This window comes from Nesoenas mayeri (genome assembly GCF_963082525.1).
Source record: "Nesoenas mayeri genome assembly, chromosome: 26".
Lineage (NCBI taxonomy): Eukaryota > Metazoa > Chordata > Aves > Columbiformes > Columbidae > Nesoenas > Nesoenas mayeri.
In genome coordinates this window covers 5,707,789-5,720,462 of record NC_137552.1, presented here as the reverse complement: position 1 = coordinate 5,720,462, position 12,674 = coordinate 5,707,789, and the positions used below count along the sequence as shown (strand labels likewise).

General features: G+C 46.0%; 1 protein-coding gene across 1 annotated transcript; it reads left to right on the top strand.

Moving 5' to 3' along the window:
* The first annotated feature begins 281 nt into the window (after positions 1–281).
* On the top strand, positions 282–9,806 carry DCAF7 (DDB1 and CUL4 associated factor 7). Its single transcript, XM_080360047.1, has 7 exons — positions 282–683; positions 5,329–5,487; positions 5,892–6,003; positions 7,451–7,569; positions 8,170–8,379; positions 8,932–9,049; positions 9,562–9,806. The coding sequence occupies exons 1-7, from the start codon at positions 546–548 to the stop codon at positions 9,732–9,734; spliced, it is 1,029 nt and encodes a 342-aa protein (XP_080216173.1). The 5' UTR covers positions 282–545; the 3' UTR covers positions 9,735–9,806.
* The last annotated feature ends 2,868 nt before the right edge of the window (positions 9,807–12,674 follow it).

The window sequence follows — 12,674 nt, the reverse complement described above, 5'->3', positions numbered from 1 at the left end:
ACGCCACTGCGACCCCTGGTAGCCAGTAAGATGTCGAGAATGAATAAAGCCTCCCTCTGGGGCGGGGTCAAGCACAACGGTAGGTCATCCCAGCCAGGGGGAGAGCGTCCGTTTGGGATGAAGGGCAAAGCGACCAATAGAAAACCGAAGAAGGCCAAACGGACAGGAGAATTACCCAATAGATGCTTGAGCCTCTAAGTGGCAGCCAATATAGCCAATTCGCACCCAGTGGGCGGTGCTTCCCGCGTGGCTTCCGTTCCCGTTGTGTGAGGGGCCGAATCCCAAACGGCCTCCGCGCTGCTCCCGCCGCCGCCGGGGTCTGGAGCCGGGCCTGGGGGCGCGGCCCGTGCTGCGGCCTCCCCCGCTCCCCTCCGGCCTCGCTGCGCCCCGGCTGGCCGCTCCTCTCCCCTCCCCGGCCCACTTCGCCTTCCCGCTCCCTTCAGCCGGGCCCATCGCTCCCCTCCGAGCCCACCCGGGTTTCCCCCTCAGCCCAGCCCGCTGCTCCTCTCAGCCCCGCCGCCACCGGGGGCCCCCTCGGCCGAGCCATGTCGCTGCACGGGAAGCGGAAGGAGATCTACAAATATGAGGCGCCCTGGACCGTGTACGCCATGAACTGGAGCGTCCGGCCGGACAAGCGGTTCCGTCTGGCGCTGGGCAGCTTCGTGGAGGAGTACAACAACAAGGTAGGGGGACGGGCCGGCCCGCGGCATCCCGGGCGTTCCGGCGGCTCCCGGGCACGGTCCCCGCCGTTGGTGTGGCTGGAGGGATTCCTCTTCAACAGAGCCTGGCCCAGGCTGCCCGGAGCGGGTGTGGAGTCTCCTGTGGAGACATTCAGACCTGCCTGGAGCGACCTGCGTGATCTGCTCTGTGACCCCGCGTGGGACACAGCCCCGTGTGATCTGCTCTGTGACCCCGCGTGGGACACAGCCCCGTGTGATCTGCTCTGTGACCCCGCGTGGGACACAACCCCGTGTGATCTGCTCTGTGACCCCGCGTGGGACACAACCCCGTGTGATCTGCTCTGTGACCCCACGTGGGACACAACCCCGTGTGATCTGCTCTGTGACCCCGCGTGGGACACAACCCCGTGTGATCTGCTCTGTGACCCTGCGTGAGCGGGTGGGCTGGGGATCTGCAGGGGTCCCTGCAACCCCAGCCCATCTGTCATTCTGTGATTCCCACCTTGCCCTCGGCACTGGAGCCTTCAGGTGTCCCCCTGAGGTGCAGGTGCTGGCCTCGGTCCCCCTGCCGCAGTTCGGGGGTGTTACTACAGCGGGACCTCAGCATTGCTGGAGCAGCCCGGGAAGATGCGGCTCGATGCTTTTAGGGACACGGTTCAGTGCCAGAGTTAGGTTATGGTTGGACTTGATGATCTTGATGGTCTCTTCCAACTGGAATGATTCTATGTTTGAGGCTTGTTTCCTCCCCATGAGCCCTCAGATTTTGGGAGGGACTGTGGGTGGGAAGAGCCCCAGGTGCTGGTGCTGGTCACTTCTCAGCCGGGAAGGTCCCTCAGCTGGAGCATAAGTGCCTTTTTTCCAACATGAAGGCAAGCGTATGGCCAGGACTAAAGTTTGTGCATATACGGTGTGTCTGAGACTGTGTTGCAAATTTTATGCTGTTGTCACTTCTTGCTGTGGAGAGCTTCTGCGTGGTAACTTTTCTCATAAGTATATAAGCTACTTTCACTGGTTCCTCAGTAGTTTTACTTTTCTTGGAGAACAAGGGTGTAATGAGGCATGAGATTATATCTTCGGTGTTTCCCTGCCAGATATAAGCCGAGAACCTTACACTGGTAATAGAGACAATGTATTCACCTCTCCAAACACTTGTGCAGTCATTTCTGAACAGACTTTAATGTACTAGTCTGATATAATGAATTCATATAAACGGAAGAGAGGTGAAGAAATGGGTATAGTTATGGAGCATCCTGAAGCTTGTGTGGAACTAAGATTTTGCAATTACAGCTTTGTGTATTTACAGCATCTATGCTTTGTAGCTTTGTCAAGCTGTTTAATGGGGATTGTGGAAAATGATGTCAGAAAGTTGATGTTGGGGCTTTGCAAGGATGTGATGAGGGGAGGTGGCAGTAAAGCAAGGGTGACATCTCTTCGATTGTTAAATTAGGTTAGGACATCTCTTAGGTTACATTACAGCACTTGCAGACGTGATACTTGTGAGCACTTTGTAGCTCAGGCAGGATGAGTTGGTGTGTACGAGTCATCTCCTTATGCTGGTGAGCACTGTTGTGGCTCTGGGAGTGCTGCTGGGGACAGGCAGGTCCCTGAGCTTAAAAACTTCTAATTTATTTAAAGACCAGCTTGAAAATGTTTTTAATCTGTATTCTGAGAAGCTAATATAACAAACTTGCAACCAGTTTTTTTGTTTAGAGATGGTAGAATTGGTTGCTAAGGGGGTATTTGTTTATGTTGCCTTTACCTCCTGAAGTTGGGCCCGTTCCCTGGGGTTGCTCTCGATTGCAGTGTGATCAGGTCTGCTTTTCAGTTCAGGCTTCAAATGTAAAGAAATTGAGCCAACTCCGCTTTTTCTACCCTTCATGCTCACAGTTGTTGCAGACAGGAATTGTGTAGGACTATGTACTTTTCTGCTAGCTGGAAATATTCCTCAAAGCTTCTCTTGACCTCTGAGCTTCAGGAGTAACTATTCTGTTGACTTCACATAAGCACCACGTGCTATGAGATCTGTGTGGTGTACAGAACCTGACATTAAATATATGAGAATGGTTGCCAGTCTGGATGTTGCTGCTATAGAAATAAAGCTGATGTATGATTAAAAATTAAACTTGTCCAATAAATGCAGTGCAACATAACCTTCACTTTGCTGAGAGGTTTTGCTGTGCCTCTGATATTTCAAAGAGCTCTGGGTTTGTTTTTTTCTGAGGTTTCCTTGTTTGCTGCTTTTTGTAGTGCTTTCAGTAGAGGAAGATCATTAAGACAGAGCTGTCCTGGCTAATTGCAAGTGTTGTTATTGCTTAGAGTATTGATGTTGTCTCCTTTACTTTAGGGACCAGAACAAGCTAGGGGGTGGTGTTTTGTCTGCTCTGTGTTTACGGTGTTGTGCTGTGACTCGCACAGCTTTGCTCAGTCTTTGAGAGGCTATGGAAACATTCGGGGAGTAGCTTCATGCTCCAGATTGGGAACTCTTGGTGCTCACTAGCTGTAAACTCTTAGCTCTGTCCATGTAAGTGGTGTAACTTCACTGTTACCTGGGCCAGACTTGAGGCATTTCTTTGCGCAGGAGCTGGCAGCAGCAATCTTGCCTTGCTTGCAGGAGACAGGACTCTGATATAATCCTGCAAATAATTCCATCGTTCCATCTCCTCCTGTTCAGCTTGCACAAGAGGATGATTGGAGGGATTCTGTAATCACTGTATGTGATCAAGTACGAAGAGAAGAGTCGTACCTTTGAATATGCTGAGCTAGGAGAGAACCCAGCTTTTCAAGCAGTGTTTTCCACTCCTGTCTCCATGCATCCCCGGCTGCTGCCAGGGCAGTGTCACACACCTGATCTTCACCACTTGCCACAAGCTCCAAGTGTTGATAATGCGATTTTTGTTCTATAACCCAGCCTGCCACTGAAAGTGTCAAAGATCACAAAGATACCGGGTTGCTACACAGTCATTGCTTTTTCTTCAGTTCAGAGGGGTTAAACATGAATATGCAGTGCAGGAATATATAAATTCACACCAAGAAAAGTGGGTCCTGTGCTGTTTGAGGTTTGCTTCTGATTGAGTGTGTTGATTGTGTAGGCTTTGTACACTCATATTGAGCTGAAAACAGCATAAGCAAAGGAGAAGTGATTAGAGACCATTTGTCTTCTGATCGTGACCTTGCCACAAGATTTTCTATCACCAAGGACAATTTGCTTCCTTTGTAAAATCCGCTTAGTATTTCTGATCCCTAAAGGAGTTAGAAAGCCATTTGTCAATCACTTCAGAAGCCTCGGAGATTCTTGACTGATTCATTCCAAATTAGAATAAGGAGTACAAGGCAGACACAGATTTTTAGAAGCATATTTGGATATGTCTTTTAGAGTTAGTTCTGGGGTGAAAAGGCTGAGTTTTCTCATTGTGGCAAGGTTTGTGTTTGTTAAGAGCATTTCTAAATGGACTCATAACTCCTAATGTTTAAGATCTGCTGAAGCATTTGTTGTTTTTTTTTGTTATATGGAAACACTAAGATAGATTTCCAGTCTAATTTAAATGTATAGTTTATGAACCAAACTGCGTATCCAGAATGTTTAGGATTTTTCCAGATAAACATCTCAGTAAAAGTCCAGTAAGCCACTGTTTCCGGGAGGAAGCTGCTGTGTGGAAAGTAGTAGGAAATTCCTACAGTGAGCAGCTTACAAACTAATTGTAGTGAGTTGTCCTCATAATATTTGTGTTTTGACAGCACTTAGCACAGTGGGGCTTCCATCCTGTTTAGCTCTTGTACTCGCTGCTGGGTTAAACACATCTTCCAGCACCGCATTGTTCGCTGAGCCCTTTCTGCCGTGTCAATATTTTTCTAATAACATCATGTCTAGGACGTGAAGCATTACTTCAGGTGTTGGCATGACCGAGCTATGTGAAGATAATTTAGTGTTTGCTCCATCTCACATCACTCTCACAACTGGGCAAATTAGCCCTTCCCACTGTCACATTGCTGTGCAAAAGAACCCCTAGTTTGGAATCAAGTTATCTAGAATCTTTCAGACCTGCTTTCTTGGTCTTTTCACACAAAACATTTGAATAATTACTTAAATATTTTGGCTTCCCCATTATTGAGTTCTCTTTTCTGACTCTGTGATTAGTCTGTATCTTAATTTTGTGCAGTTGTGATGGAATGTTTCAGTTAATGTGATGCTAAAGCCAGGTGGGCAGCGAGCTGATGTGATCCGTCACGCTGTGGGGCTGCGGCCCCACGATAGGGGCTGTAATTGTGGGTGGTTGTCATGCAAACCACAGCGTGTCCTGCTCTCTGAAGATGACATTGGCAGCATCAGTTCGGTTGAAGATGACTTGTTTGTGCAGTTTAAGCCTGCGATTTAAACTAGGCTTTGCGATGTGGAGAAGAGAAGGGTGGTCTTTAATCCTTTAGGATTGGATTTTGATTCGTTTGAGATCAGCTCTTCAAAGTAAAGCGCTGTGGTGATTGCATATACTTCACTTTGCTTACATGCCTCAGCTGGGAAGCAAAGCTTCAATGATTTCTCATTCCATTGACGTGATGGTCCTTTTATATTTTCCTTCTGAAATATATTCAGTCTTAATGCTGTAGTTATAAATTATTTTGATAAAATTCTTTTAAATGTGGCTTTTTACAGGTGCAGCTTGTTGGTTTGGATGAAGAGAGCTCAGAATTCATTTGCAGGAACACCTTTGATCACCCCTACCCTACCACAAAGCTCATGTGGATCCCGGACACCAAGGGGGTGTATCCAGACCTGTTGGCAACCAGCGGCGACTATCTGCGCGTGTGGAGGGTGAGTGGATCCGCCCTAGAAAAAGATGAACCATGATACTAATTGTGTGGCATATTGATCTCATTTTCACTCAAGACCAGGTGTTTTGAAGCGAGTTATTTTCCTTTCAGGGTGTCTTGCCCTTGCTATAGTGTGGAGGTTAAGACATAGAATCAAGTCAGAGCACTTAATCACTTGTTTTTTTTAACCGCAGTAATATTACTAAATATGAAGATTATAGAAGCAGAATTATCATGGTAGTTGCTGTCTTAATTGCCTTATTGAAGACAGAGATGGTGATTGGTTTTGAGAGCTATAGGATGTAAAGCTGAGAGGAAGGAAACCCAGATTAATGCTTTGTTTTGGAAGTGCAAGTGAAACAAGTTGTGATGTTACTTGAGTCAGATGTTTCACTTTTTCTGAAGGTGGGTGAAACAGAGACCCGACTGGAGTGTTTGCTGAACAATAACAAGAACTCTGATTTCTGTGCTCCACTGACATCGTTTGACTGGAATGAAGTGGATCCGTACCTTCTAGGTGAGACTGACAAAATGCTACATTTTTGGCATGGCTTTTGAATTTAGTCTCAAGCTGGGGCTGTGACTAAGTGCTGTTGTCACTTTGTGGTCACTTTGGTTGGATTAGGCGTGTTCCTTATTTTCATATAGGGAGCCTCAGTCTTCAGGGCTGGTGAGCTGTTGTAGCACTAAGTAATGATGTATTAATACATGAACTCCTGCGACTTATTTTGGCACATTCTGGAGTGGATAGAAAACCGTGTACCAAGATTTGTCTTTTGGGAAGCCATTAGAGCAGCAGCAGTAAAACCAGGAGCCATTAATTCAGTTGGAGGAGGGGGCTGAATGCTTAAGGTTTAATTATAGCCCTTGGGACAAACTGCGAATCCAAGATGACTGATCCAGCAGAGGTTTGTTTCCCAGAAGAGTGCAACCGTTTATGTTGGGGGATTTGCCCAGATTAACAGTGATAATATGTCATAGTAATTATTTAATACATGATTTATTTTTTGTGTGTTGCATCTCTGATCTCTTAAGAGCTTTACTACTAGCCCCGCCTTCAGTCCACAGCAGAAATGAATTGATAATAATACACTATCGCAGCGCTATGCTTGAATTTTGGTTTTGATGTGGACATGAGACTTATAGGATGGACGTGATCTCCCTCGACTTGAGTGAGGCATTGACACAGTCTGCACAGCATCCTCACAGCTGAACTGAGGGAGTGCGGCTGGATGAGCGGGGAGTGAGGTGACTGAACTCACTGAAGGGAAGAAGCCAGAGAGCCGTGGTCAATGGGCAGAGTCCAGTTGAGGCCTGGATCAGTGCAGTGCCTCACGGGCAGTGCTGGGGCCGGTATTGTTCAATATATTCATCAATGATTTGGATGAGGGAATAGAGTGACTGTCAGCAAGTTTACTGGTGACACCAAGCTGGGAGGAGTGGTGACACTGGAAGCTGTGCTGCCATCAGAGACCTGGACAGGCTGGAGAGCTGGGCAGGGAAAAATGTAATGAAATAGAACAAGGGCAAGTGTAGAGTCTTGAATCTGGTAGTGGAGGTTGTGGAGTCTCCTCCTCTGCAGACATTCCAACCCGCCTGGACACCTTCCTGTGTAACCTCATCTGGGTGTTCCTGCTCCATGGGGGGATTGCACTGGATGAGCTTTCCAGGGCCCTTCAACCCCTGACACTCTGAGATTCTGTGATCTTGGTTGCACCAGGCTTCTGAATAGATTGAAGTTGACATGAGCTATTTACACTTTATTCCTGTGAGGAAGGCAATTTCTGCGGCTAAAAGGTTTGGGCACTTGGGCTGTTGGCTGTTTGACATTCTTTATTTGAATTGTATGCTGTTCTTGTAGCTATTTTGATCTGTCGATGTCAGAGGATATTACATTAATCCACGAAGTGATTAAATGATTTGTGATAATATTAATTTTGCTAACAGAAGTGGTTTTCTTTCAGGTACCTCTAGTATCGACACAACCTGCACTATTTGGGGTCTGGAGACGGGCCAGGTTCTGGGCAGGGTAAACCTGGTCTCTGGCCACGTGAAGACCCAGCTCATTGCGCATGACAAAGAGGTGACGCTTTTTCTGGTTGTTTACATTGCATGGGTTTTAAGCAACAAAAAAGAAACAGCTTTTCTGTCTTCCTCCTTTTTCTCAAACTCTGATCCAAAAAGAGAATTTATCAAAGATCAAGATACTCAAAACTGTGTGTCAAGCTAAAACTGCACTCGTGGCTATCAAACCAACTCTGTTTGCTCATCGGAGAATCTGAACTTGAGAATATGCTTGTGTTACTAGATTGTGCTCCGGAACATTTTAGAAAAATGAGGTAAAACATCAGTTGACGTTTTGAAATCAACTGCATAGCAAAGGCAATAAGCAGCTTGGAAGATTTTCATTTTAACATATTACTTTTAGCAATTAAAATTTAAAAAAATCTGTCTGGGAAACGGGTATGTTTCATTTTAGTGGATCATCCTATAATGACATAATGCTTTTTGCCTCCTTTTGGCAAGTGTAGTAACTAAGAATTTGGTAGGAACAGCAACTGTTTGGCAGAATATGTTGCAATGAGATCTGCTCCCCATATACACAACCCATTTTACTGCAAACGCGAGGGCAGCCTGCTCACTGACCCGAGGCTCTGCTTTCCTCTGTCCCGTCGCCGAGCAGGTGTACGACATCGCGTTCAGCCGTGCGGGCGGCGGCAGGGATATGTTCGCTTCGGTTGGTGCGGATGGCTCGGTGAGGATGTTCGATCTCCGCCACTTGGAACACAGCACCATCATTTACGAGGACCCCCAGCACCACCCGTTGCTGCGTCTCTGCTGGAATAAGCAGGATCCCAACTACCTTGCTACGATGGCCATGGACGGCATGGAGGTATGTGCTGGTGGCTGTGGTTTTTTGGGGAGGTGGCTTGGTAGTAATTAGTAAACAGTTTGCTAAAATAAGTGGGGCATTGTCAATTCCTGAACTGCAGTATGATCGAAGATCAATTCTTGGTGCACTAACTTCATTAGGAGATAAAGAAGTAACTTTGGCGTTATAAGCTTGAAGATCTCTGTGGCTTGTGTATGTTTCAGCTGGTTTTTAAGAGGGATCTGTGAGCCAGTTGGGCGATAGTTTTCACATCAAACCTTAACTGCAAGTGTTTGAGTCACCTTGTTCTTTGGCAGTTCAGTGCACAAGGCACTCAATTGGGTTCCTCCATTGGTTTGCCCTTACTGCATCCCTCACAAGCCCCCCTGTGAAGTCTGATGCCTTTTGAGACACACTGACCACCTTGAAGCCATTTTTTGAGAACAGCATTTACTCACCAAGTGCATCCTTTAGGACAGGGCTGTATTTGTAGCCTTAGGTCAAAATATTTGCTTTTCTGAGTATTTTTTTTTAAATGCAAGTTGTTAATTCAGTTGGGTTTTGTTTCTGCAGGTTGTGATTCTAGATGTCAGAGTTCCCTGCACACCTGTTGCCAGGTTAAACAACCACCGAGCGTGTGTAAATGGAATTGCTTGGGCACCTCATTCTTCCTGCCACATTTGTACAGCAGGTAAGTGTGGTCCATCCCTGCCTGGCCGTGTGGGTCAGTCTCTGAGAGTCTGCTGCTGCAGTTGCAAAACTCTCTCCAAAGGTTTGTGCTGTTCTCTGCCTGCCTTTTGCTAAAGAATCCCTGCAGTTTAGAAGCCATCAATTAGTGACTTTCCTAATTTTTGTGGGAAATAGACATATGCTGGAGTTTATTGTGTGCAAATGGTGAGCCCAGTGCCCAAACCGTGCATCTGCTTTGGCTAAGCTCTATTATTTTTATGCTCCTTAGTTTTTTGCAAACTAGTTCTTAAATGTTTTCAGTTCCACTGATGTTTTTCAGCTCTGTGCTGGGTAATGTGTAATGATCCAAGCTTGTTTTGTTGGCATGTGTTTGTATCACTGTATCTCTGGCTTGGTTCTCATCAGGACTGCGACAGCCATATCCTGTACAACTCCTTGGACTATATGCCTGTTAGTAGTATGGAGATCTCATTATACCTTGATTCTACTGCTGATTTTCTCTTCCCTTTGCAGCGGATGACCATCAGGCTCTCATCTGGGATATCCAGCAGATGCCTCGTGCCATTGAGGACCCGATCTTGGCCTATACAGCCGAGGGCGAGATCAACAATGTACAGTGGGCATCCACCCAGCCAGACTGGATAGCGATCTGCTACAACAACTGCCTGGAGATTTTGAGAGTCTAACCCTCCTGCTTCGTGCTGCCTTGAGGCAGGGCTGTATCATTTCCCTTCCCCTCCTAAAGTAAGAACAACACAAGTGGCCAGTATCTGTTGTTGCTTTGCATCTACTGTTACAAGAAACTGTTACGAGAATCAGTGGCAGGTGTGTCCTGTCTCTCCAAGACTCTAAAATGCAGAGACGTGCTGAGCCTCTTGGACCTTCTGGGTTCTGGTTTTCTGTTTGTTGTTTTCTTTCCCCTTCAGTTACAGTTCTGTGTATTTGTTTGTTGACTGTGTTAATAAGCTTGCAGGCTTTTAAGTTGCTGCATATGTCCATGTGTTTGTCAGCCAGCTGAGGCAGCACATCCAATGAGTTTAATAGATGCAAGTGCAAAACAAGGTGGGGGAAAAAAGACATTGATGTTAAGAGCCACCTTGGCAGGAATCGTGATCATTCCTGTTGTTGTTGCCTCTAAACTGTTTAAACATTTGTATGTTTTTTATATATTGGGCTAACTTTCTATTGAGTAAGGCTTTTCTCCCAAATTCTTACTTTTGATATGTGATCCACTTCCATGAGCAGGATCTATTCGTTGATACAGATCGCAGTGGGGCTGCAGGCCCCGGCAGCCAAGGCCTGCCAGAACTAACTGTTGCCTTGCCTCTCTGTACCTGGTTACCTGTGCAGAATTTTCTGGTGCTGTTAAGTACAAAGCACTTGTTGCACAACTTCTTTACACTTTTCTGATACTCGAGGCAGTCGTTACTACGGTAGGCCTTATTTTTAAATGATAACTGAATTTGCGTGCATCCTGCAGTTGTGTTAGCTAATGGAATGGTAATAGGTTTTGGAAGGAAGATACGTGCATGACTTAAGCTCCCAGGAGGTAAATGACTCCTGAAAAATGTGATTTGTAATGGACTTGGGACTGGCACTTCCAATCAAATGATTTCCCCTCGGAAGACTTATTATCTAAAGCAAAATAAAATGGTTTCACACTTTGTAGCTTGCTTGATTGGCAAATAATGTGAGCAAGTTTTTTGTGGTTAGCCTGTACCTTGGAGCTTTTTTCGTTTGGCCTGTGTTCCAGGAGTTCTTGAAAGGAGGGCAGAGCAATCTTTTGTTTTTCACAGAGTGTATTTGCTTGGTGCTGTCAGGTCTTGTTGAACGAGCCAGATGAGTTGGAAAAGCTGGTCCACTATCCAAGCGAAGGCTGTTTCTCTGAACCCAATGATTCCCTAATGCACAGCGATGGGTTTGAAAGGAAAGAAACTGTGCTGTACAGGCTTCGGTTTGGCTCTTGTCATCCTCGTATCTTTTGAGGATGTGCCTGAGGGCTTCTGTTTCTGCGGTGAATGGTGGATCGCTGTACAGCAGCGCTTTTCAATCAGAGCTGAGTGGATTAGGCACGATAAAGATCTTTGATAACAGCTACTCAAGTGAATGTTCCGCAGAACCGGTGATGAAGACACGACGGGCATGGCTGGTACGTGAGGCTGCGCCAGCTGAGCTGCGATGTGTCAAACCATCGGAAGTGTCTCCACCTAACGAGCGCTCACCTGCAGCCGCAGGCAGCGTCATGAAGAGCAGGATGTCGGCAAACTTGAATCTTGTCAGGCTGTGCAGGAAGGTGCAAGTTGGGAGAAGGGATTGCTGTGGAACGGCGAAGCTGACACCGAAATCGCTGTCAATACAGAACAGGATTGGAAAAGTTCTGCCATTCTGGACATACAGAAATATTCTTCTCCAGGCTGCTGCTCAACATGGAGCTCAGAAAAGCACTGCCTTGTGGATTTGATAGGAATTCGTTAGGGACAGCTTTATTCCATCGCTCCTTTTTAATACTGGAGAACCAAAAGACTCTTAACACGGTTCAAGCTTGTGTTTTGTCAGTGACATTCTGTGTTCAATTGTGGGATTTTTGACAGAAAACTTGGTTTGTGTTGAAGGTCAGTTTGTCATGTTGGCAGCGGTGCTGAGAGCAGCGTGTTGCACGGGCAGGTTTGACCTAACGTTGCAGCAGTGTTACCCAAACCATTAGGTTATCACTTTTTACAGTAGCACTTTGTCTTAAACTGGAAAATACTTATGCAGAATGAAGTGAAAATGAGGATTTTCTTAGCAGAAGCATATAACACATTCACAGCTTTAGATACTTGTATAAAAATATGCACACAGGCTGCGTACTGTTTAATCACAAACAGCAGGCATAATGTGCTGTGTTACGAAGAGGGAACTACCTGTAGTGTTACTGCTTTCTGTAGCCCCCTTTATGTTTCAGAGTCTCTTGTATAGATGGTGTGAGTAAAGGGTGAGTGCATCTGTTGCTTAGCATAAAAATGCATCTTTTGCAGCTGTAGAATTGTGCTTTAAAAAAGACATGAGATAATTTAGTTGAAAGTGAAGTCACTATAAGACTCCATAGGCTGTACTGAATGGCAGATGCAATTTATTGCCTGAGGAATACAATCTGTTACGCTAAGATGATGAGAAAGAGCGTGTATAAAGGGGCTGGTGGTCTGAATAGCCAGCTTGTTTTTGGTGCTGTTGGAAAACAGTCCTGTTATGAACCTGAAGAGAACTCAGTGTCGGCCCTTCCAGCCAAAACGCAGCTTCAAGTTCGTTTGTGGAATGGCGAGCTTGTTCCAAACTCCTCAAAGGCAAGCGAAGGAATCTTAGAGGCTCCAGTGGCTTCTAAATAAAGCGATATCCTGTTTGTTTAGCCAGTTGGGGTATCTGCTGTATCTCCAGCATATTGCTTTGGGCATAATCCATTCTCATTCTTCATATGAAATTACATTTGAAATCACTAGAGGCTGTTTTGGACCAGGGAAATGCTACTGAAAATAGCTGCTTTTCAAAGAAGTCACTTCAAAGGTTAATGACTGAAAAGACACGAAAATCCTCCTGGGTGAGATGTTCTGTGGTGCAGCCGGCGCTGGCGGAGCGGGGAGGAGAGCGAG